This window comes from Dicentrarchus labrax, unplaced genomic scaffold (genome assembly GCF_905237075.1).
Source record: "Dicentrarchus labrax unplaced genomic scaffold, dlabrax2021, whole genome shotgun sequence".
NCBI lineage: Eukaryota > Metazoa > Chordata > Actinopteri > Moronidae > Dicentrarchus > Dicentrarchus labrax.
This window is the reverse complement of record NW_026136710.1, coordinates 23,464,308-23,491,063: the sequence shown is the minus strand read 5'-3', so window position 1 is coordinate 23,491,063 and position 26,756 is coordinate 23,464,308. Positions and strand designations below refer to the sequence as shown.

Sequence of the window (26,756 nt, the reverse complement as noted above, 5' to 3'; positions counted from 1 at the left end):
AAACCAGTAGCCAGGAGACTTCAGCTAAGACAAAGCAGAGCACAGATCTGTCAATATGTTAAAATCCTCAAGATTCTGACAACTGAGATAAACAGTCTGGATGAATAAAACATTTCTGCTCCCTTCTTACACCTCCAACTGTATCCGATGACAAACACCCCCCCCCACACACACACACACACACACACACACACACACACACACACACACACACACACACACACACACACACACACACACACACACACACACACACACACACACACACACACACACACACACTTGCTGCCACTTTACAAACTGCCAATGCAATTCAATCCATTTCTAACTTCCATTTATCTCCCCGGCTGCTCTGGTTTCATTGTGTAATGATGGAGACCCAAGCATAACTCTGTGTTTTAACAACAGAACGATGCCTTTCAAAAACATTTCTTAAAAGTTATGTGGACACCAAAAATGAAGGTACTTTCCACAGTCTTCACAAATAAATGTCAATCCGTTTTCACAGAATCCTAAGGTACACTATGTGTGTGCGTGAGTATGTGTGTGCATACTTTAGCCTCCCCAAACTCCAAGATCTGAGATCCAACAGAGCACAATACGTCACTGCTTTTGAAATTATTATGCAACATGTTTGGAAGTGTCACTGTGTTTTATGCCCTGTGACCACTAGTGCATGTTGTGTAGTGAAGAATCATAACACCCCAATCACATCATTCACAAGATCGTAAAGTAACTGACAAAGGCAAAAAGATTTTTGGTAATTACTATTGCTAGGTTAAAAAAAGAAAATCACCATTAAGAGTAGATCAAAGTGAAAATGTTTGGGAACTTATTGCTAGTGAAGCTGTTTTTAAATCATCTTTAAGTCAATCAATTCCAAACCAGAGCTGGTGATTGTTGGAACAGTGGAAAGACTAACAAAGACTGTTTGGGTTTGTTTTATTTTGTTTCTGTCCACTTGAAATTAAGTTACAAAATTATGATGCTCTGCCAGGTAAAATTTGCGTTTTTGTCTCTGGTGGAGAGTGATAGTGATATTACGGCTGTTTCTGGTTAAACAAAAGGTCTATCTCTGTAGGGATCCTTTCCATGATGTTGTCAGATAGTTAGAATAACAATCTGAATCTGTCAGTGGCAAAAACAACTACTTTTAGTAGACGGACTTTGACAGGCGCATTTGTCCCAAAGGAGTAAATAACGTTACATGGCTTACATGGTTTTGCAGCTATTTTCAAATCTAACTCTGTGAATTAAGGCTTTATTTCCAAACCAGAGTTGGTGATTGCTGGAAAGACTAACAAAGATAGTTTTGCTGAGTTTTATTTGATTTCAGTCCTATAGCTTTGGTCTGAGATGCTGCTGCTCTAGTGTGATATCTAGTGGCAAGTGAGTTTCGTAGATATAACCTTTAAGCAAAATGCAGATGGACACACCAGCAGAGGTAAGAAAAGTGAAAGTATTTACGCTGTTTCATTTGGGTTGTGTGTGTTTGTGGAATTTGTTGCTGGGTTAGAAAGAGAGGTGAAAGATCAAGATAGAGCTTATTCTAGAGGCAAAGACAAATTACCTATTTTAAATGGAAAATGGCTGCATTTATATAGTGCTTTTATTTTGTCGTTCAGGTCAGAGGCCTCTCCGGTTCACAGCCAGCTAACTTTGTGGGAGACCCAGTGAAACTTGTTGCTATGGATACATTTAACCTCATGACCATCACATCTTATTTTGGTTAACTATGACTGTGTCCTTCCTTTGACATACAACTGACAGAGTTCCTTAATTACTGCAAGGCGCTGTTTGAAATGTATAATTAACATTTCTACAAGATTTTCAGCTTACAATTATTTAGTCTTAAAATTAATGCATTTTGTTAGTTTTTGTGATAGAACAACAGGCAGGAAGTGGTCAGGGATGTAACATTTTGCTCCAGTGTATTATTTTCCCATCACATACTGATCTGTAACTGATCGCCTATGTATCCCTGCAACCCTGTATGCACATGCATACACACTGGCTTTACAGTTACCCCCTGTAGCACTTTAAAATTTGAAATACTAAAATCAATTTCAAGATAAAATCTGGTACCATGAGAAATGTTTAACACACACACGTCGAAATTCTTGAGCAGTGTAGTGAGAAACATTTTCAGTAGCACAAAGAAGACACAGGTCAGGCATTAGAGGATCAGAGGTCATGGGGCAGGGGTCGGGGAAGCATGGCCTGCTGCACCCACACTGGGAAGATGAAATGTGAGCATCCAGGTCACAAACACACAGCACCTTACCAGTCTCTGCTCTACTCTCATACACTCAGATCAACTTCCAGGACTCCAGACTTTTTTTTTTTTCAAGCCAGTTTGTTGCAAAGAGTGTGTGACACATCATCTTCTGCCATGCTGTCTCAGTGTGTGCTCCAGCAGAGGTCAAACAATGCTGAAACTGCTGAACTGGAAAGGGCCAAAGCCAACTGGAGCACAGGGGACAGTGTCAAAACTAGGGCTATGTTGCAGCAGACAGCTGAAGCTCAGTGGTCATCAGTGTTTGTATTGGCTTTGTCTCTACTTTAGTTGGACATGTGAAGCTGTTACATGTCTTCTCCTCAGGGTCAAAGGTTACTGCTGCAGGGCTGATTTACCTCTACAGCTCTGATCAGGGTGGAGACCACAACACAGCTACACAGATAGTGTCATTTAGAAAAGTTCAGCTTGTCAGGTTCGGGACCTTTTTTAGTATTTAGTAGAGGTGGAATGGTGCACAGAAGTGACGGTTTGGTTCATATATAGGTTTAAGAGTCAAGCATGAAAAAACCCCAAAAGAATAACTTTTTTTTTCATCTGGGTGACGCCATTGAATGTGCATTAGCATGGGTTTCCATTCACATAAGCTAAAGTATCTTATCCACAAGACATTTTCATTCAGCTAAGCAGACAGCTGTTTACATACAACAACATCCTGAGATACCGTGAGAAAAATGACATCTCGCCAACATGATGTGGAAAGTTATGATTTCATCTTCAAACATTTAAAGAAGAGAAGTGGAGCAGGCAGTAAAAACAGGGGGGCTTCATCATTAATGATTACACACCAAGTTTACAAGATGTGTGCAGACTGCCGTATTGCCAACATATAAAACTGTAAAGGCTCAACTGATGAGGGTTAGGGTGAGATGGAAACCAGTTGTGGAAATATTGGGTAGCACCTCAGCCAGTGTTTGGCAGTATTTCAAAGCTGCGCCTGTAATGATGAAAGAAGCAAGACTACAAGTCTGAAGCCTCACTACTGGCTCACTGGCCTATGACCACAATGTTCATTACATCTCATAATATCAGTGTTGAATGGAATAAACAATACACTGAAAATGTTGCTTATTTTATGTCTAGTTGTAGAGATGCTGACAGGACAAAATAACTGTAATTCACCTCAAGAAGACAATCAATAAAAGTTTTCTTTTCACATATAAAAGAAGACAGCTTGAAACTACAAATCTGTTCCCAACTCCAGGCTTTCACTGTGTGTTGCATTTTTCTCCATGCTACACCCAAATCCCATTGAGATATACTGGCTGTCCATGATATCAGCTGTGCTGGCAGCTCCTGCCAAAATATTACATCTGCATAACACAACACAAAATGCTTAGCAAATATTTGCCGATGATGTCACCCTGATAGACACACGAGTGTGAGGTATAATGCGTTTCAGCTGTGCTCAGTCTACAGAGCCGTGTAGCTGCGCTTCCTGTTTCCATGCTTCTATGACGCACAGCAAAGCCCAGTCGCAAGGCATCTACCAGCTCATTACACTGTTCAGACCATTCTGTCAACACGCAGTGCTTGTGGTCAGCTGTCATTCAGGATTGAATACTGTTTTACAATGGATGAAGCTCCTTAAACACACAAACAAATATTTATTGTCTCTTCATGTGATAATCTGGTAGATGTGTGACTGAATTGAATTGCGGAAATCACACTATATTGTCTTTAATTATTTATATTGTTTAGTGCTTTTTTTCACATCTGTTACTTAAAAATAGCTTTTGCTACATATAGCGTATGACTCATACAATCGATACCAGTGCTGTATTCAAGACCTGCTTTGTGTCGAAGACAAGTCCTTGACCAGGACTAGTCAAGACCGAGTCCAAAGAAGTTTGAGTTCAAGTCAAATCAGAGTCTTAAGAGGTCTAAAATGAGTCCTAATGAGAGACCGAGACAAACAGAAAAACAAGAATGCTTTTGCGATTGACAATGAGATGAGTTTTGGCAGCCAGGCATACGATTGCAAGTGACATGGCCATCATGGTAACCAAGCAGCTAATATCAGTGCCTGTTCTGGATGGATTCTGAATTAAGAATATATACTATACACACACATACACATAACACATGCTTAACTTTATGCTGCGTCATGTGCTTTTATAAAATATGCATATTTCATGAGCTATTCCTTAGCAATGTAATTTATTTAAAAAGACACCACTCTCCTTATAAGCATGGAGGAGAAACTGTGGTGGCCCTGAAACTTAAGAGAAACGTGAAAGGCCCTATCCAGAGCCATGGTTTGGTTTGTCCGTTCTGGGCTACTGTAGAAACATGGTGGTTCAACATGACGGCCTCCGTAGAAGAGGATCCACTCCCTCAGTAGATAAACACCACTTGTGAGACAGCTTTTTAATGTAATGATTAGAATAATGAAACCAAATTTTAGGAACCCCACCAAAGCAAGGCCTTCTTGATTCTAAGAAATGTGTCAAGAAAAGTAACCTATTAGGTATGTATAACTATTCAAAACAATTTAAATACATAACACAGACAGAGAAAACGATGAAGAGTTCCTAAAAAAATTTCAGGAAAACTCATCTCTGATCAATATTCACAGGAAATAATCTGCTAAAAAATTCATCCAAATCTCTGGTTTTACACAAACTTCCTGCAGTTATTGTGTTCACTGTTTGGGTTCATTGTACAGTTCATCAGTGGTTCTCTGCTGTTATTGTTATAATTGAATATAATTAGGGATGTCCGATAATATCGGCCCTCCGATATTCACTAAAAAATGTAATATCGGGAATTATCGGTATCAGATTTTTATAACCGATGTTTGTTCTGTAGGCTTCAGCATTTCCGAGCCTGCATGAATGCAGCATGGGATGTTTACTGGCGTGCGCTAGATGACGTATAACAACAACAACTACACGCTAGACTGATTGGTTGCTAACCGTGGCTAACAAGCAATAAATTTAAAGCTGAATTATTTTAATATTAACACAAAATAAGCACAATGCACCTTCAATATTTTACCCTGCTATGAGCTGTTCCTTAACCAAACTAACAATTGGCTTAGAATTTACAATTAAACACATATAGCGCTTAGGTAGCGATTAGCACATAGCTAGCGATTAGTGCGTAGCTAGCGATTAGCGTTAGCGCTCTTTCAGTATTAATACAATGAAAGTTGAAGTTGTTCTCTTATTTTGCACAGACAGTGTTTACATTTGGAAAAGCCATGTTGCATTTATGTATGCATCCAGTGGGGCATCACAATAAAATTAGGCATAATGTGTTCATTCCACAATAGGAGATATTTTATGTTGTTACCTAACAGTTTTGGTGTAAAAAGCCTGCATATATCGGTATCGGGTGATATCGGTATCGGAAACTGAGAGTTGGACAATATCGGAATATCGGATACCGGCAGAAAAGCCAATATCGATCATTCCTAAATATAATATGAAATATCCATAAAATATGTCATTCAGTTTGCTCAATGATAGAAAAGGGTTCCCTTAAGGAAGGTTGGGGAACACTGATCTATTGGATAATCTCATGATGGTCTGTTATCTCGACTCATACTAACCCTGCAGAAATGTGAAAAGCATCACTTCTGTTCTCTTTTAAGACTAACCAAACACTACCTGATTAGAACAGTCAAAGTAAAAAGCTTTCACGAACTAGCAGTAAGTTGGAGTTATCTCTGGGCTGCAGTAGGAAAGACCGTTCACAGCCCGCTGCTTTTTCCTGACTACCTTCTTCCAAGCAGTCGTAGCTTCACTGTAAGTCATTATCAGAGCCATCAGAGCAGACTGTGTGCAGGAAGAGAGCGTGGAGAGTGGTCACAGGCTGGGGCATGTCCTCCTTTATGAAGTAAAGAAAGGAACAGACACGGGATGGCATGACGTACAAAAGCCATGACAAGAAGCCCAAAGAATTTTTCTTTGATAAAACACACATAACAGGAAGAATCATAACAAAGTAAAGAGGAATCATGGTTCTGGTTGCACGCTCCGCTGCATGAATGTGCTCTGAGGCATGTTTCAGCTTTGCATGGTGGCACATGAGTATCATAATATTTCCTTTAGGGATTTGAATTGGCGATAATGTTGTTATTGCACTGTTGAGCCTGTTAGGTTCTTTGTTGTTTTTGTCAAATATGATGTTGACTTTTGCGTTGTAATGAGAAGTGTGTGAATGATACTCTCCAGCATAAAGACCAGAGCCAGATACTGCACTAACTTCTTACTTATAATTCTCCCCAGTATTTCAAACAGACCTGCCACTTTTCTGATTGGAATACGGCTCATTTGAAGCTACAAGAGTGACGTTAAACCATCTGAAAATTTCCCTGTGAAAGCTTTTGGAACTGAAATAAAAGCACAAATCAACATGAGCTTCTCTTCCACAGAGTAGAGTTTCTCCAAATGTCTCAGAGGATAACCATCTTACTCGCCCATCTAACCTCTCCGAGACAAAGGGCAGTTTTTTAAATCCGTGGATGAAAGCTTATCATACATCACCACGGGTTTGTGAGCATCATGTGCAATTAAAAACAAATACAATGAGTCACTGACTATTTGTTGAATGTGTTTGTCAGGTGTTATGTAACCAGTAATTACTATGACAACATAACAGACTGTATAAACTCTTCCACCTCTGCTTTTGGCAAATTGTCTGAATGGACAGTCTCTGCCTGCTTTCACAGATAAACATCTCAGCTTACATAGTCAGTAAGTGAGAGACGGAAAATACCCAAATCAACCCATCATAAGCCCCGCCCCTTTTTGCCATGTCCTGTACTTAGATATGCTATGTGCTGGACTAGTCTATGTTGAAAAGAAAGCCACATTTTGAAGATGGTTAAAAGATAAAAGTGACACATCTTAAGTTAACTACCTAATGTTAGCAAAATACCAGCTAACTAGCTAAATTAGCTAGCTGGCTTGCATTTTCCCATTATTAACTTTGTAACTAGCTAACGTTAGTTAACAATTGATGGAGATTAGTTAGCTAGTGTTTTGCTCGTCAGTACTTGATCCATACCTACTAGTACTAATCATCTGCTCCGTGTTTGATTCAGAATGTTACTGATTAAGATTAAAAAACGTCTTCTGGATGCAGTCTAATGAGTTATATTAAATGCTGACTTATATGTATATCACAGATACACATGTGTGAGACATATATCTAGTGGCAACAAACAGTTTTCAGATAACTTAGCTAATGTTAGCAAAAGTGGCACCATGGTTTAATGATTTAATTATTATTATGTTACTTAATGCTACTTCAGCTAATACTCAGAAGTAGAAAGACATTTTTAAATTAAAAAATAAAATCATGCATGTAAAGCTTTGTTTTGGTAATTGAATTAGGCTAGATAACAAGTCAGCCATCTTGTTTCCTTAGCTTGCACACATGCAGTACTGATCAGGTGGGATGTACGGATCGGGCACCAACAGCAAAATGCTAGCTAACTAGCTAGCTAACGATTGATGTAGATTAGCTAGCTAGTTAGTTAGCATTCCGCTAACATTAGCTAGCTAACTTAAGAAGTGACTATATATGTGTGTCACTTTTAATCATCTTCAAAATGTGTGTGTTTTCTCAACATAGATTAGCCTAGCACATAGCAGTAGAGGAACGGAGAAAGACGACCGAGGTTCTAACCAAGGCTTGCTCATTGGGGCACAGAGCAAAAAGGGGGGAGACTTTGGTTCCCCAGCCTGAATTGACTCAAACCTGTGACCTTACTGCAACACATGTGTGTGTGGCTGGTCTTCTCCATAGAGGGAGTCCTGGACTGGCTGTAGGAGAGCAGTGGAAAAAAAGGAGGACTGAGAGATGCAGGGGGGGCAGGGGGGACTGCAGGGGACAAGGGTTTAGGTGGGGGGACTGGGATCCTCCATCTAATGCCTCCATGATCTCCATGTTGTCAAGGGGAGGGAGAAAGGGAGGGGCGTCACTGTGGCTCACAGCTTAATTACTTCAAGCAACAATAAGTGTCTCAGTTGTAATGGAAGGAAGACAGCGGGAGGTCGAGTCTCTGGGAGGAAGAGAAACAGATCTATCTGAGGAGCAGGCGTGAGCTCTCGGTTCAGGACTCACCACTTCACAAAAGGTGGAAAAATCTTTCGCTGCAGATGAATGAAGTTACAACAGGAAAGCTTTGGCTGTTTGTTGCCGCTGCTTGATTGGACTCTTGGGGACTGTTAAAGACCTCATCGCAGCTGGAACATTTTCCTTATGGAGGATTGATTCTGACAGCTGCAGGTGAAGGAAATGAATGCACTGACAGAATAACGGACAAACACAGAGGAAATGTGGACTGACTGGTGAGGACTTGGAGTCAAACTTGCCAGAAAGCCAAGGGATATAAGGAAACAGAGACAAGTGGTGAGTGGGGCAAATATCTGACCTGACCATTTTTTCTGCAACACACTTAACACTGTCAGTGTTCTCTGTTTCACCCTTCCCTTTGCTCCTCTTTAAGTAGTTTTAAGGATGTTAAAAAACACTTAATCCACTATATCAGTATGATATACAGTATATTCTGTATTCTAACTCTTTAAGCTATATGATTACACTGAATTAGATATTTAAGAAATATTGTTCTAGCTTGAAATATTATGTGCATCTGCAGCTTTTCCGCTTGTTAAAGTTAAAATTCTTTGGGGTTCAGCAAAGCTGTAGAGCTGCTAAAAAAAAACGGTTAGTGGGAATGATCATTCTTGCATCACAACTTTGATTTTCACTGAAAAAAACTATCATCATGTGACATTTGGGTTTTTTTATATCTAGAGAACAAGATTTGTAGGCCAGGGCATCCCTGCAGCACTTAATTATAATGCTGTTTTGTCACATATTTCACCTTTACACATTTTTTATTCTTCATTTTTTTCCTTCGTACAATTTCGAAAATACTTCAACTGTGCAGCTTTATTTTTTTGCATAGCAGGACTTTGTTCTGAATGAGCTTTCAGTGTCTCACTGCGGCATAATCGGTTAAACATAGAGTCCTCACATCAGTGACTATTTTACTGGTCAAGACTCCACTTACATTTGCATTTTGTGCAAGTGTTTTTGTGCAGCCAGTTGTTAAGCTGGTTCCACAGGGAGCCCCACTTCTGTTCAAAACTCATTCAGAGTTTTACACTGTAAAGTCTCATGATCAATTCAAATAAATCAACTCATCTTTTCTAATTAACTCTATGTAATCAGTCAATTTCAAGCCAATGTAAGTCATCTAGTTACTTTCAAAACCTTGTCAGAAGTTACACAGTGCATGGTTTGACTGATCATACACTTTACTCATCAGGTTAAGTTGTTTGGGGACATTGTTAGTTCATTAGAATACTTCCCAGTGTGCATATCATGTTTTTTCTAATTTGCAGACACAATGAGGCTTGTTCTGTATTTTGTTTTGTACATGACTTATTAACAGTGCACACCACTAAAACCACTCCCCCTAACTCTTTCTTTCAGCCAAAGATTATGTGATTATATATAATGTATTATTATGTATTAGCACTGATCCTGGTTTGAGTGATACTTGCAGTGCAGCTAAAACTATAATTATTAGGTAAATACTGGTAAAAAGCATGACTGAAAATAGCAACTCTGTCAAACAAGTTGCAGTCTGAATTTAATTTCAGTAATCTGAAATACAGATTAGCTGAATCAGCAAAAAAAAACTATTTAGTTGTAATTTAAATTGAACTTAATATTACAAAACAGTAGTCTGGTTTTTTTTGCTGACACTTTCACAGTGTAGTAAACCGAAGCTCACTATTTTATCATATTGTCACTGTGTGACAAAACTAATGGTGGTGCAACTGGGCCTCAGTTGAATATGTTCTAGAGATGTCCACTGCTCGCTGAATGGGTTATTTGAGGACATTTGTATTTGTGAAAAATTAGGAATTCCACTTGTCCCACCCTTTTTTTACTGAGGGATATGAACAGCATGAATAATCCAAATTGGACTGATCTTTGAGGAGCTTTAACTGCTGGTCAGCCCCACCAACACATCATCAACTTGTCACAGATATGCTTATATGGGCGTGTATGTCAGCCGATAAGTAACAAGAAATGTTACAAAAAATATGTCATTTAGAAACAGTCTCTCCATTACAGAGAGCACAGACAAGTTAATTTTTACACTGTAAAATATTCTATCCACTATATATCAAGGTCTTTAAAGCTGCACTAATCAGTATTTTCATATTAACCATGGGTAATTTGAAAGGTGTGGCTCATAGTAATGCCATCCCACAAAGAATAATCGCAAAGTTACCCTCAGCTCTAAGGAGCATTTTAAGCATTTTGTAGCTCAGTGCTTTAGTTTACACCCCACAACATGACTGTACTTGTTAGTCATCATCCAGTCAAACAGCAGACTCAGTTAGAGACTAGTTGGTGAACAAAGGGGAGCATTTAGCAGCTAAAGAAACAGATCATTTTATCAGCAGTTGGTGGAGACCAAAATCAGACCAAAAAGAGACTGAACATGGGATTCATCAGGTGGACCTAAACAAGAACGCTCCAAATGAATGCTAATGTTGCTCTGTGTCTGCAAGTGTTTGCTAACACATTTGCAATAATGATTGTGTATGATGAAAAAACGTACATTTTGTAAAGATCCCCTCCAGACATGTATCGAGACACAGAAAGAAATAGTGCGCTTGGAACAATGAAGTATGTAAATGGTAAATGGACCAGTATAGCACCTTTCTAGTCTTCAGACTATATGCCACATTCGCCCTTTCACACACATTCACACAGTGATGGCAGCCCATCAAACAGAGACTAACTCATTCATAAACATTCACACACGGATGCAATCTGTATCTTGCTCAAGGGTACTTTGACATGTGGCAGAAGGAGCCAGGGATCGAACCAACAACCGTCCGATTAATGGACGACCTGCTCTGCCTCTGAGCCAACAAACAAAACAAGTATCATTTCCACATTAAAATCCTAAAAAGGCATTATTCAATTGCTGTGTTTCCTACTACAGGTATTGAGTCGCTGTATATTGCAGAACCTGTGTGAGCATCCTCGTGTATGTGCATGAGACGAAAAGTGGACCAACAAGTAAAAAACTGTTTCATAGTGCTACTATAGGTCAATAACTCCTTAAAATGTCCCAGTGTGTAACATTTAGGAGAATCTACTGTCAGAAATGGAATATATTAATAAATATAGCTCTTTCTCACAGTGAGGCCAGTTAGCTGACAGTTTATTTTGGCGACTGTGTTAAGAATCAAACTGTGTTACAGTCAGGAGCATGCTGATGTTATGACTTCTAAAGTGCAACTCACCACAAATTAAAGACTGAATAAACCTGTAACTACTGAACCATCAAGCAGCAAGAGCAGAGTGGGAAGATATTAGCCAGAGACTAGAGAAAGGACAGCTCTCCGGCTGCAGTCCTTCCACCTTCAGGTAAACACAGGGACTGAAAATGTACTCTTATAATCTGAGATATTTCAGTTCTTTAAGTTGGTCATTAGTCAGCCAAACCAGACCTGCTGACTGAGGAGAGCCAGGTGTCTCTTCTCCCTCTCCCCCCTGTGGTTTTAAGAGCTCCACAGGCCTGTCATGCCTTTGTGTCCAGACGCCGACGTGCGTTTGCAGTGCAGACGACTTGCAGCCACCAGCAACTGTTCCTGCTGTGTGCGTGCGCATGTGAGAGAGAATGAATGAGTGCCAGAAACAGACACAGTGACAAAGATAGAAAGAGAGAAGCGGGAGACGAGGAAGGATAAAGCATGTGTGACAAATTCATCCATCACTTTTGTTGCCACTGAATGATTCTGACGTCCAGCACAGAGGGCTGTGTTTGTGCTCTGTGTGGTCGGGTATGTGTCTGCTGACACCTTTTATAAGTTTGCCTGACAGATGGTGATCTAGGTCTGCCCTGATTTTATGGGGTCCACGCTGTATTTCCCAGTGAGCAGAGACCTAACAGATGCCCCAACACACTGCAGCTACAGACAGGCTTCACGATCATCTCTACAGAGACCTGCAGTTTGTGTGTGTGTGTGTGTGTGTGTGTGTGTGTGTGCACACTCTGACGTCAGCTTCACTGTCAAGTTGACTTTTAGTGTTTTTGAGTATAAGCACACTGTAACGATTTTGTGTTGTGTGTAATTGTTTGTTGGACTGTGATGTCTTCCTGTTGAGGTGCTCTGGGGCCAGACTGGATCAATGTCATGTTCAGCACAGAGCAGGAAATGAATAATTCATCTTCATTACAGCACAGTGACAGATAAAATACTGCAGTACTCTTCAAACTGCATTTAAAACATTTCATGAAAACAAGAAAACATGCATCCAAAGTTTTTTGTTGTGTGGCACACTGGTATTACATGCAGAAAAACACATGTATGAGTAAAACTTTTGCATGGTAGACATGGTAGACTTGGTAGACTGCTGGCTGCTAAAACATTACTAAAACTGGAAGGGCACTCACAGGGCACAGACAGCTGTCCTGTTTTGTCACCGCACACATAACAAATTCAGTTCATTTTGCTATACACACACTGGTATGACAATGGACACTTCCTAAGTCCCGCCCCTTTTGTAACCTCTGTCATCTTCCTCCTTTCCTGTACTTAGATATGCTATGTGCTATGTTAAAGAGGCAATCACATTTTGAAGATGGTTCAAAGATAAAGGTGACATATATAGTGTCACATTTTAAGGTTATCTAATGTTAGCAGAAGGCAGAGCTTAGAAATGAAATGGAAACAGGCTGGGAGAAAAATCTTCAGATTCTACTACAGCTGGCCTATAAAACATGAACTACATGCATTTACAACACTGCAGCTCAACACAGGCCTTATGAAAATAACAAGCTCAGTCTCTGAGACGCATCCGAACACAGAGAGGCTTGGAATAGCTTCGATGTCGTTTACACCTCCTACAATAATTTCTTTCAGGAGTGAGAGCTTCCTGTCACGTTCAGCCAGTTTCCATTTCCACAACTTTACAATGTAAATGTTACACAAGTTGAATGTGTTAAATGGCAGAGGGAATACTGGCCAACCAAAAACTGAAAACAGAATTATTTTGAAGCCAGACAGATCAGTGTCTAATGATCTCTCGGGGAAGCACAAACCAGCAGCATTCGACACGCCTTTAAATCCATGTTTTCTACACTCAATCACCAACAGCATCCAAAAATGCACAATCACATGTTGCCTCTCAGCACCAACACTGCCAAAAAGCGAGAATTTTAATACCTTTGCTGCTGGAATTTTAAAACCTTATTATAAATTTGCCACTATACAATTTAAATGAAGCAGAAAAATATAGTCCATATTACAACCAATGCCTATCATCTAATGTTTTTGTATATGCTCTTGTATTATGAGCCTCTGTGTTACATGTTTTTTAATAGTACATTAAGTATAAAGGTGTCCAGAATAATACTTCGATTAACATTAATATTTTCTGTTTTCTTATTATTGTTGCATACAAAGTAATTTTAATCTTACACTGATCAGCCATAACATTGTGAGCACTGACAGGTGAAGTGAATAACACTGATTATCTGGTTATCATGGCTCCTGTCAGTGGGTGGGATATATCAGGCAGCAAGTGAACATTTTGTCCTGAAAGTTGATGTGTTAGAAGCAGGAAAAATGGGCAGTGTGAGGATTTGAGCGACTTTGACAAGGGCCACATTGTGATGGCTAGACAACTGGGTCAGAGCATCCCTAAAGCTGCAGCTCTAACTGTAGCTCAAACTGCTGAAACAGTTCATGCTGGTTCTGATAGAAAGGTGTCAGAACACACAATGCATCACAGTTTGGTGGCCCAGGTGCTCACAATGTTATGGCTGATTGTGTAATTTTCTAAAACAACATGTTGCTGGCTCAGTTAACCATGTATATTAGAATGTAAATGTGCATGAAATAATGGAATTAAACATGACTTTCCTTTGTTTTGATATTGGCATTATATATCGGCGATCGGTCGCCCTGCTCTCTACATCTGCCATTGAAAAACACATATTGGTCGACCACTAATGTTTATCCTCAAAATATTTCTACAAACTAACAAAGATGTTATGATTTATTTTTTTCTGGATGTGTGCTTCATCAGTCAGAAACACAGAGTTTGTTAAAACTACTACCTGTAGATGAGGGGATAAGACTGAACATACGTTCCCTTATAAAGTTCCCAGGTTCCAGGAAAAGTCCCGCATTTGAAAAGAGAAATGGATTGCAGCGTCAATGCAGACCAGACCAGACCAGATCATGGACCAAGAGCAAAAACTACAAATGCCAGAAATATGAACACCGTAAATAAAAGTATTACTGCTCGCATGCTGAACTCACTTATGGTCCAGTAATGAATTTGACTCGCAGTCTTTCAACTTGAAAACCCCTCAGTGAGACATTTACAGCCCCTGCTGTATTCTGGGAAAATGGATGAAGTCCACTCACAGTGTCTGAACTGGCCTGGCTGAGCAGGAGTTGGCAGGACGCAATATGATGTAGTAACTACCATCTCCAACAACCGAAGATAACACTGATATTGTCAGGGGAGATTCCCCTTTGTGTTTTGTGTTATTGAACATTCCAATGCTATGATAGCATTTTAGCCCAAGACCAAGAGAATCAACATCAAAACACTGTGCGCCATTATACGAGGGTTGAGCCAAGACTGGAAACGGGGAACAAATTAGCTTGAGCGAGCCTAAGTCATGTGTTTAGTAAAAGGCCAATTTGAGCATTACATTTTAATTTGTAGGTGTCTATTGTTCATTTCTCATCTTGAATGAGTTAAAAACATAGTACAGAGCAATCGAATTTGGCAGTTATTAATGTATATACTGTTCAGAGAGAAAAACCCACTGTCTTCCACCTGCCCAGCACCAAACAGCAGACAAAGAAATATTTCCCTCAGGAGTTGGTAAAGATCAAAACGAGAGCTAAAGAAGAGATGACTCACAATAATCAGAGGGACACAAACTCCACATCAAGTTGCTCCATAACTGCTGGATGTGTTTTGCCAAGTCAACTTTGTATTTTCAGCATGTTCTGCTACCCCCATGTGGCCAAAAATAAATAAATGAATACAAATTTAAGCAACTTTAAGGAATTGAAGATTGTGGGAAAGCACATTCATAACGCAATATGCAAAATGCAGTATCTGGGATGAGGATCAAGTAGCAGTCAGTAAGACTTCAGTGAATGATGTGAGAGAATGGACATTTACAGAATTTCTCTCCCTCTGTTCCAGAAATCCTCTTGGTTCGGGTGCAGCAGGACTGTGCTATGTTTCTCCCTGTGGTGGTTTTGCTGGTGCTCTTGCTGCTCTCTGGACCAAGGTCCTCTCTCCAGGGAGACACTCAGGAAATCGGGAACAGTGATGACATACTTGAAAGAGAGTTTATCTATGCACCAAACCGGCAAAAACGTGCTGTGGTCGACCACAGTGCTGTCCAAACAGACAAATGTTCCTATACCTTTATTGTCCCCCAGCAGAAAAACAACGGGGCCATCTGTGTGAACTCCAAGGAGCCCGATGCCCTGCTGGAAAATCGTGTCAATAAGCAGGAGCTGGAGCTGCTCAACAGCGAGCTGCAGAAGCACCGACGGCAGATCGAAGCGCTCCAGCAGTTGGTAGAAGTGGATGGTGGTGTGGTCAATGAAGTCAAGCTACTGCGCAAAGAGAGCCGCAACATGAACTCCAGAGTGACACAGCTCTACATGCAGCTGCTGCATGAGATTATTCGCAAACGAGACAACGCTCTAGAGGTGTCGCAGCTGGAGACCCGCGTGCTCAACCACACAAACGAGATGGGGAGGCTCGCTGGACGCTACCGCGACCTGGAACATAAGTACCAGCATCTGTCAGCCCTCGCGAGCAACCAGAGCGCTCTCCTGGTGCAGCTGGAGGAGCACTGCAAGCGGGGAGGATACTCGTTCGGTGTGGTGCAGGAGAGGAGCCGTCCTGTCCGTCCACAACCTCCTATGATCCCCCAGCCCACTCTGCAGAGGCCTGCACTGTCTCCTGGAGGCTACAGACCCTACCATCCACCAACCTACACCCGCCACACCAACAACCCCATGACCAACGAGATACAGAATGACCAGAATCCCAAAGCATTGCCACCTCCACTGCCCACAATGCCAAGTGCCACATACAGCTTCACAAATGAGCCCTCTGGTAAGTGGACGACCATATTGACAGTTTAATATCTCTCTCTGAGGTCTATTATTGTAATGGACACAAGCCACATATTGTCCAGTACATCCCAAAGCTGGGTGAAAGACCTCACTGAGAACATGCACAGACCAGATCCCTGGGGCCTTTTTGATAGATTGCTGAAGCTGCAACTGTCAAAGTAATTCCATAGTGCCTGTGGTTGTCAGTGAGATACATATCTTGATGCACTGCCAATGATCAAATACAAGATACATATAAAGGAACTACCAATGGGATATGATACAGTCCTCCCCTATTGGGTTTTAGTGCAATTCAACACAGTTTCATTCAACGCAATATGATGCAAAAGAATATGATCCTATGCAATTCATTACAGTATAGATGGTATCAATCAAAATATAATTTTTTGGTCACATTTAAAATAATAATAATAATAATAATAATAATAATAATAAAAATAAAAAAATAATAATAATTATATATAAATACACCCCAAATTGTCTCCGATGCACACTTTTTTAATCAAGGCAATCGCATCTTTAGCTTTAACGCTGGCGTACTGATGCGAAACGGTAAATCTTACCATCCATACAAGAGCTGGAATTATTAGTCTATTCGTCGATCAAAAGAAAAATGATCAGCAACCATTTTAATAATCAAGTCATTTTTCAAGCAAAAACACCAAACATTCACAAGTTCAAGCTTCTAAATTTGCTCTTTTTCTTTACTTTGTGATAGTAAGCTGAATACGTTTGGCTTTTGGACTGCTGATTGTACAAGACATCTCAATATGTCACCTTGGGCTTAAATAAACTGTTACTGTGAGATCTGAGATTTTTCTAATAAACAGGGAAAAAGATGTCAGAATTATCTAACTAACTAAAACATTAATTTGGTATAGCCCTAAACTAGCTGAGGATGGACTATTATATATATATCAAACAACAACTTTTGAGATGGATGTTTTAGTTTGAGTGCCTTATTAACCAGAAGACATTTACATTTAACATGTAGCTGTCAAAAAAATAACATGCTTGCACATACAAGGGCAAAACTAAACTGCTACACTGTAAATCAATCAACAAGTAAGTTGATTTAACAGAAAAACAGATTGTTGAAACTGATAACATCAAAAATTTTAAGTAAAACTCAATTTAAAAAAACTTGTTTGTGACTCTAGATTAGGCCTTCTTTTGCTAGACGGTAGAAGAAATCGCTGTCCTATTGTGGTCATTCATTTGCCACCTACACTCTGAGGACAGGGGCTGCGGGACAATAAACAACTGTCCAATCCAAATCCAGACAGTACAGATTTTGGGACAATTGCTTCCATGTAACCTTATCCATGCAACAAGCTAATATGCAATAATATAGGACTAAAACTGGACTTGCAAAACAAACAAAATTTTAGAAAACTCATTCAAAAAGCCAACTGTATGAGTTGCTAGTTGTCCAGGCTTTTCCAGCTATGAAATATAAATGCTGATTTTTAGTATCAGAAAAGATGTTAACCCAGGAGTCTCTGGTTTCTTCATATGCACATACTTTGCCCCCTCTAGTGTTCCTACGAACACACAGTACCACAGTAAGGCTTCAAAACAACACCTTCAGACAGTAACCTCTGTACATAATGGTATGATGAGATTTTAAGTTAAATATGTTGTCTGTGTTTCCATGTTATGTCTTCTGCGGTTACCAAGAAATCCAGTGCAGTTTTGCTCACAGCAGTATTTACTGCTGCCAGCGTCACAGAGACTGGAAAGCATTTGTCATATTTGGCATGCATAACACATGGTCAACAGTGACTTCACTTTTCCAGAGTCATCTGTCCATATGTTTTAATATTCTATTTGATGTTGCAGTGTCTGTTACTTGCACAGGTTGTTAGAATTATAACAATTATGATAGCATATTGCTGAAATGAATGCCAGTCATGAAAGGCTTTGTAGATCAGTACAAGGTATACTTTGTGTATACTTTGATTTGTGAGCCAGCATTCATTCTCTCCTGCAGGTCCTTTCAAAGACTGTCTAAAGGCTCTGGAGGGTGGATACACCACCAGTGGCATGTACCTTCTGAAACCAGACAATGGAAACAAACTCATGCAGGTTTGGTGTGACCAGAGACACGACCCCGGTGGATGGACTGTCATACAGAGACGTCAGGACGGCTCTGTCAACTTCTTCCGGAACTGGGAGACGTACAAGGTAATGAGGAGGATTTGAGCTTAGGATCATAGGGTTCTACTTGCCTTGGAAATGTGATAATACATTTTAGGAATTAAACATACTCTGCTATCCCCCACCAACATGAACCTAGTGCTAGTTCTGGGCTGGCACTAGTGCTGGTTCAGAGTTTCAAGAAGTTCAATTTGAGAGCCTTCTGAAAACCGCTTTGCTTTTCCATGGGCTAGAGAGCCACGTCATTACATCACTGTTTTTGATGTTAGCTATTGTTACCAAGGTTACACTAGCAGACTAAGCATAGCTACTAATTCCTTACATTAATTTCACTAACATCGAACATAAGACATTACATTTACGAACAAAGTTACAAATGAAACATTGATGTGATAAATTAGTAGCTATGCTTGCTTGGGTAATGTTAGCTGACCAACAACTAGCTAGCTCAAGGTTAAATCCATAAGATTTATGTGAGAAATCAGTAGCTCACTAAACAGCTAATAAATATATAGCTAACTGGCCCCCAGCCCCTTTAGTAAGCGGTTCTTGATTCTAGAACCTAGTTCTACGCTGGAACCAGTTTCCCAGGGCAGTTTGGCTGTCAAAAGAACTGGTTTGCGATCAGGCACTGGCTCCAATCAAGCCCTCAAAATACCTTGGTAGAAAAGGGGTATGTGAGACAGTATGTAGGAACAGTGGTTCTTTGAGCTAAATGCTAATATATCAATGTGTTCCATGTTCATTGTGGTTTAGCATGTTAGCATGCTAATTTGCTCATTATAACTATAATCAAAGCATAGCTGAAGCTGATGTCATTAGTTTACCAAGAGTTTAATAAAAATTTGAGTCGGATTCAAACCCTGCTGCAGCAGGGACTCAGCCTTTGTACACAGGGTGCTACTAGATGAGCTATCCAGGCTCCCGTACCTCAGGCTTTCTGGTATTGAATTGGTTGTCTTCATTTGATCTAACATCCTAAGGGTAATTTTCAAACATGTTAGAAAGCCCATATAGGATATTATACAACTATTTTGACAGGCTGAGTAGTACTTCCAAATGATCTCCGATAGGACACACACTCAAAAACACTAATGAAGCATACTAAAAGAAACTATTTTCGATACTTACACCACTAAACGTAAGATATCCTCCCTGATTTTGTTATTGACTAATATTCCCCCTAAATTAACTCTGAACTAGCAGAACAACGAGAAGGGGAAACACAGACATTACATCAGTTATGACATAGTTTCCTGGACATGGAGTAAAATAAGTTAATGGTCATGTACTTGGAAAACAAGTCTACAGTCTAAGACTGAGGTTAAGGTCCATGGAGTCTGTCCAGGACTGTTCTACCTTTGACAACCTGATTATACAACCTAACCAGGCATCTGTGGTACATACTGTATGCTGACAAAATACTGTTTTACAATCAAATATGCTTCTTGGTGACGGCCCTATTTCTTAGATCTATCAATTAAAATGTTGGGATGGATTTTTATCAGATGCTGACATAAGGATATAGTTTAGACATCCAGTTATTGTATAAGTGGCAGGTGATTTACCACAGACTGGAACTAATGTGATAGTTGTTTTCAACTATTCTTTAGATTTAGCTTGTTAGATGAATTCAAATACTAATGAGACCAACACCCTGTTGACACCAGCCAAATACTGAAGATTTCATTGATACCAGCGCCATTCTGCAATCTGTGATCAATTCCTGATCTATTTTCTGTGTGGGTAAAAACATTAGCCCTACACAGGTGTTCAGCATTGACACAACTGTTTATTATCTCTGAATCTGAACACATAGTAAAAACAGAGCAGAAAAAAGTCATCTAAAATGCATGAAGTGAAAATATTTGTACAGCATTTGTTGTCATTTAGGTTTTAGTCAAAGAAAAAAAAATCTGCCTATGTGGCGCTAATGTTATTTTAACAAAGCATATTTACCCTTTATGACGGACATGGCATGGAATTTAAGCCCATGTTTCGTAGAAAGATGTCCGACATATTGTAAGTGTTTCCACCCTTAAATGAAATGATCATTTTACAGACATTATAACAAGCTCTGTTGTCATCTTTAATGGTGAAATGTGGTCATGCATGTCGTAATGCGCAACGTGCCAGCATCGATAAAAGACATTGATAAGCTCGAGGCATGCAATTCCGAAGGATTGGACAATTTGGAACCGGTTCTCAATTCCTAACCCTAGTCAGTAGCAGATTAGTAACAGCTACAGTCTTCCATCAGTGCCACACTTGCATTCAGCCACAGAAAGTTTTCAAGAGCTCACAGTCCAAACAACAGATCTACGTACTTACATGTATGTGCATTAGTTGTAAGAAAATTGACTTGAAGCATAAAAAAAAAACAACTTTGGGTCGCAGACTCAAATGTATCTGATTGTTAGATGTGTCAGACTGATGACGTCCTGTGTAGACAGCCTTTCAGGGGTTTAGTCGCTGTCACCTTGTTGCATAAATAGGATTTATTAGACAAAAAGCTGAGACATGACATTGGTATTTTTGTGTTTGTATTAGAAGCTAAATTGGTATCTGCTTCTGCAAAACCATTGCTATCAAAATGTGGTAATCCTTGTCATTTAGATAAAGCATTGAGCAACTACGGTTCCCATGAGGTTTTGGGTTGAGGTTAAGATTAATTTAAGGTAGTTTTACAATACAGAAGTCACAATATGACAGGAGCATGGTGGTTACTTAAAAAAAACAAAAAAACAAAGGACCTCAAACTTATATCTGTGATTAAATAATTAAACTAAATGTATCTTCCACAGCTGAAATCTATCTTTAACAAAACAAACTGTTTAGGCAAGCCATCCGATTGTGTAATATGTGAGTAATCGAAAGAAAAACTCAACAAAATCAAATCTATGAGATCACAAAAGCAGAGCTAAAATCAATTCAAATGAACTAAACATGCTCCGAGCGTAGCAGCCAGTGCAGTGATCCAAGGACTTCATAATCATGCACTGTTTCCCAGTTACTACCGGTGGAACCTTACATTACGTAAATATGGGTGCACATGTGTGAAATATTCAGTTACCAAAGATTAAAATTCTGTGGCCTAAAGTGAGGACATCCCAATCTGCATAATCTTCTCAGTACTTTAAACTCAAGACCAAAGCGCAAGGGAGTACTTTCAAGTTGTCCCCCAACACAGTCATTCCCCAACCCACCCTCAATGAGTCAACAAGGCACTTTAAGCCAATTACACACTCATATTTGGCAGGGATGAGGAGTCGCTCCTGAGTGAATCCATGTGTGATATAATTGAAGCCAGGGATTCAGACACACAATGAGCTCTGCTGGAGAAGATCTTAAACACCTCCTGCCATTATGCCACTGCTCTTGGCCTCTTGCTCGGACATTATACCAGTCTTTCAAAGATGCTTAGAAAACATGGGTGGTTTGTTGCTGGAAGACCACAACTGATTCCAACAGGAGAAAAAAAAAAACTGCTTCTTATTGTAAATTTTAAAATAATCGAATTGCTGTGGTATTTCTTATTAAATCATGTGTTGGGAACAGTAGGAGTGGATTATTCCTGACTAACTCAATGTATTCTCCTCTTACAGCAAGGGTTTGGAAACATTGATGGTGAATACTGGTTAGGACTAGAGAACATCTACTGGCTGACCAACCAGGGCAACTACAAGCTGCTGGTGACCCTGGAAGACTGGACCGGACGCAAGACCTTCGCAGAGTATGCCAGCTTTCGTGTCGAATCTGAGGCCGACTTCTACAGGCTTCGGGTGGGCCGATACCATGGCAACGCCGGAGACTCTCTTACCTGGCACAACAGCAAGCAGTTTACCACACTGGACAGAGACCATGATGTATACACGGGTGAGTGTAATGCAATGCAAGAGAAGGTTCTCATAACTGTTGATGGGCTTTGCAAAACCTGCAGATCTTTTGGAATCGGATTCAAGCCTCTTACTGAATGAGGTTGAGTGTATCATAACTGGCTTTATTCAGGTTTTAGTTATGTACCCACAATGACGACTTGATACGGACACTGCTCTCTGACTGATGTGAAGGTGTGCCTGCCTCTCACTCTGTCCTGGGATAGGTTCCAGCTATCTGCTGGACAAATTACAGCGCTACCAGGCCACTCTGCGTCCTTTGAGGAAGCACTGGCAGCTAGATAGGTGTGGCTAGGTGTGACGCAGCAAGAATACTGTTCATTGAATAACAATGGCGGCAGCTAAAGAGGTTAGCATAGACTCTGCTAGCATCAGTTCAACAGAACTAGAGTATTGTTTCATTAATATAAGAGCAAAGAAAGGCAGTAAAGGATTTTTTCTTGGAAAATATGTTTTCACTCTTCATCTGACTGGCTTCAAGAAGAGTTTGACGACGTTATATGGAGTATTTTTTGAAAGTGCCTGTCGTTTTCCATACAGTTTCCAATGATGACTTCCCAGTTAGAGAGCTTTACTGTTAAGCACAAAATAAACACATACAAAAATGCCAATCAAGTACGAATTAGATTTTTTTAAAAAGCAGGGTAACAATCCATTGTTAGGATCAGTCCTAACCCAGTGCCCACAACCAGCAGAAGACCAGATTGCTGGTATACCTCTTGGTCTGATTTCATGCCTTGTGTCTTCAGGTAACTGTGCACACTACCAGAAGGGAGGATGGTGGTACAACGCCTGTGCTCATTCCAACCTGAACGGCGTGTGGTACCGTGGTGGGCATTACCGCAGCCGTTACCAGGACGGCGTCTACTGGGCCGAGTTCAGAGGAGGTGCTTATTCTCTGAAGAAAGTGACCATGATGATAAGACCCAATGCAAACACCTTCCATTAACACCTCAGTCATTCAAAACTTATTTTAGTAAATGAACATTTCCACCAAAGGGATTACATTTTTCTATCAGAAAAACAGGCATCCTTCAATTGAACTTCAGTCTTTGCTTTTTTCTGTTTGTGGCTTTACTGTATATTCATAATGTAGCTTCAAATGCAAAGCCTCACGATAGAATCCAAGCAGAATTTTTTTATTTTATTCATCCTACAGGTTTAGGTTTTACTTATCTTGTTTGGGCTCATAAAGCTGCATTGCACACAAATCAATAAAAGCACACACAAACTTACATTAAGAGTCTGAAATATCTTATCTGTGTGGGCTTCTGTTGATTTTGTAGTCATCAAAAACTTCAATGAATGCAATACAATACAGAATACAATACATATGATTTCTTTGTTATGTAGAGAATAATTAATTAATTATTAATTAATTAATTAATTATATATTAAAGCAAAATAGTAACAAAGGAATTTAGGTATCCTGAAATCAAAACTGACTGCTAGCAATAAACTGGTACTTTAGACTATTATTGGTGCATATATAACATATAATTATGGATGTACAACATATATTGGGATCAATTCTACAGGAGAGAAATCTGGTTATTTATTTTGATACAATTTTCTAGAAGGTTTCAGTAAATAATTTTCCAGGGTAATTTACTTTCTAAGTCTTTTGCTTCTTAATTTCATCTAGTCTTTGGATTTGACAATAGCACATAAAACAACGGATTGAAGGAATCTGATTACTTAGACTGTGAACAAAAGTAGTTCAACAGGTCATCTTTTCTTGAATCTAAACCGGACAGGACTATACAGCTACATGCATCACTGAATACAATGCATAATTCTTGAATTGAATTGCTTATGTAGATTGTAAAGATTCTATAATGCTTGATAAGTCTGATAAATCTATAGTGAGATAAGGGAGATATGAAGTTGCAAGAAAAACTGTCTTTGTTTCTACTAATGGTGCACAAACAGCTTGTTCAGGTTTATCTCCCAGCACTTCATCCACATCACCCGTTGATGGGACCACTGTTACATGATCTTGAATTCTTCTGAAGAATGATTTCAACATTTTGGTACTGGAAATTCTGTACTTATATTTTATTTTATGCCACAACTCACTCACTTTAACCATGTTCTGTTCAGAAAGGTATCTAAACTACGCAGAAAAAGTAGGGTAATTGTGTTTGGTAGACTATTATGTTATAACAATGCTCAAAAAATCTTATAGCATTGGAAAGCCTGTTTATTTCCATTTAAAATGGTGCCACATTTGTTACGAACATGCATTTGTGGGATGAGCAGCAGAGCTGAGTATGTGGGTTGCACCCAGTGTTTCCTCTAGGATTTTTTTTTAGCAGCGGTGGCAGGCCTGTTCCCTACCGTCACGCCGGCAAACGTTTTACGTATGAAACAGAAGTGACACTTCGCTGCGACACAAACAAATATATTTACCGTTTTAATGTTTCCAGCTGTTTCATATCAGGATGTTGAGCTGAGAACTGAAAAGTTGAACGTTGTCCAATTAAAACGGACCCACTGCGGTGGCGTTTTTGGTGGAGCTGTTAGTTTAATAGTCGACTTGGAAGAAAGCGAACGTTTTAACAATAAGCTACATCAACACAACCGTATGTGGAGTTAAAGTGGACAGCCCCAATAACCTCTGAATAGTTCTACTTGTTGTTAAATTGCAATGTGAGCGGCAGCCAACGGGGGTGCATTATGTCGGCAGGACCATTGAAAAGGCAGCCGTGACTACATTGTGCGTCTGCCCCATTTCTGATACCGTGGCGGCAGAAATTTAACAAGGTGATTGAAGTCTGAAGAGACAAGACATATTGGCAATTTAACTATTTATTCATTTAACAAACAGGAGCCTCAGTAGCGTGTGGAAGAACCACAACAGCCTGGCACCATCTCCTCATGCTGGTCGCACACTGCTGTGGGATGGCATCCCATTCTTCAACCAGCATTTGTCACAAGTCAGCCAACGTGTTTGTGTTGGTCAGTCTGGCACGAACAGCACGCCCAAGCTGATCCCACGAGAGTTCAATGGGGTTAAGGTCAGGACTGCTGGCACTCCCAAATTCTGGAGGTAGTCTCTGATAAACCCCGCTCTGTGGGGGCGAGCGTTGTCATCTTGGAGTATAGAGTTTGGCCCCAAACTGTGAAGATATGGGATTGCCACTGCCACTAGTTGCAGAATTTCATCTCAATATCTCTCTGCATTGAGATTGCCTCCAATGATGACAAGCCTCGTTTATTGGTACCAGAAGCTCAAATTAAGAGTCTATAGCAACAGCAAAGAAAAGCTGTTTGGCATTGGCAGAGAATATTTGGCACATTTTTCATGGATGCAACCCACATACTGAGCTCTGCTGCTTATCCCACAAATGCATGTTCCTTACAAATGTGGCACCATTTGATAGGGAAATAAACAGGCTTTCCAATGATATGAGATGTATTGCCAAGAAGCATTGTTACAAAGAAAAATCTACCAAACACAAATTTTCTTACTTTTTGTGCGTAGTTTGTTTCAAACAGCTAACAAGATCCAACATCTAATATGGACATAGCAAATTAGATCCAAGCCTTTAAATGTAGACAGAATTCACACTGAACAAATATAATTTTGTTGCAGGTAAAAGCAGCTACAGTACACTTAAAGAGAAACCAAAAGGTACAACTCAGTTATTCCCTCTACCCACCAAAGGTCTCCTGGTCTGTTGAAAAGATCAGTCACTGTATTGGTGTAAAGATACAGTATGTACCAGGTACTGTGTATATATATATATATGCTGTTTTAGTAAGATTATTTTTATAGTCTGTATGTTATCGGTCTTTCAATAAACTATGTACAGCCCTGCTTGTGTTTCCAGAATTTCCAGACAAGCTTTCCTGATTAATTACCCACTAAACGCTTAAAGTTATGCATAATTTATGGTCTGCCCACTTTGAGTGAAAGGTGGGTGCTGACACAGGCGGCTGTTTTCAGTAACCAGGCTTCATTCAGCCCGCCTCAGCTCCACCTCTTTTCCCATTTTTGGATAAGCTGGCGGAGTCAGGACTGCCAAGACGGCGACGGCCAGAGCCGACCACACTGAGCTTCACAACGGCTCTTCAGAAACCTATGGGGGACGTCACAGAGACTACGTCCATTTCTAAATCATACAGTTTATGCCACATCATTCTTTAGTTATGGCCAAAAAAATTTTTGTGACCCCCAAAATCTAACCAGTTCATCCTCGAGTCTAAGTGGATATTTGTGCC

The 26,756-nt window shown here is 39.9% G+C and overlaps 2 protein-coding genes and 1 long non-coding RNA gene across 5 annotated transcripts in view; 2 read left to right on the top strand and 1 right to left on the bottom strand.

Moving 5' to 3' along the window:
- LOC127370390 (uncharacterized) overlaps positions 1–26,756 on the top strand; it is a 180,326-nt gene that overhangs the window by 50,437 nt on the left and 103,133 nt on the right. The gene's annotated exons all lie outside the window — the stretch shown is intronic.
- Positions 1–26,756, bottom strand: part of LOC127370329 (ras-specific guanine nucleotide-releasing factor RalGPS1-like) — a 109,097-nt gene that overhangs the window by 48,667 nt on the left and 33,674 nt on the right. The gene's annotated exons all lie outside the window — the stretch shown is intronic.
- LOC127370337 (angiopoietin-related protein 2-like) lies at positions 8,228–26,352 on the top strand. Its single transcript, XM_051412322.1, has 5 exons — positions 8,228–8,662; positions 15,524–16,453; positions 18,467–18,660; positions 22,239–22,509; positions 23,279–26,352. Exons 2-5 carry the CDS (start codon positions 15,559–15,561, stop codon positions 23,476–23,478), a joined length of 1,560 nt encoding a protein of 519 aa, XP_051268282.1. The 5' UTR covers positions 8,228–8,662; positions 15,524–15,558; the 3' UTR covers positions 23,479–26,352.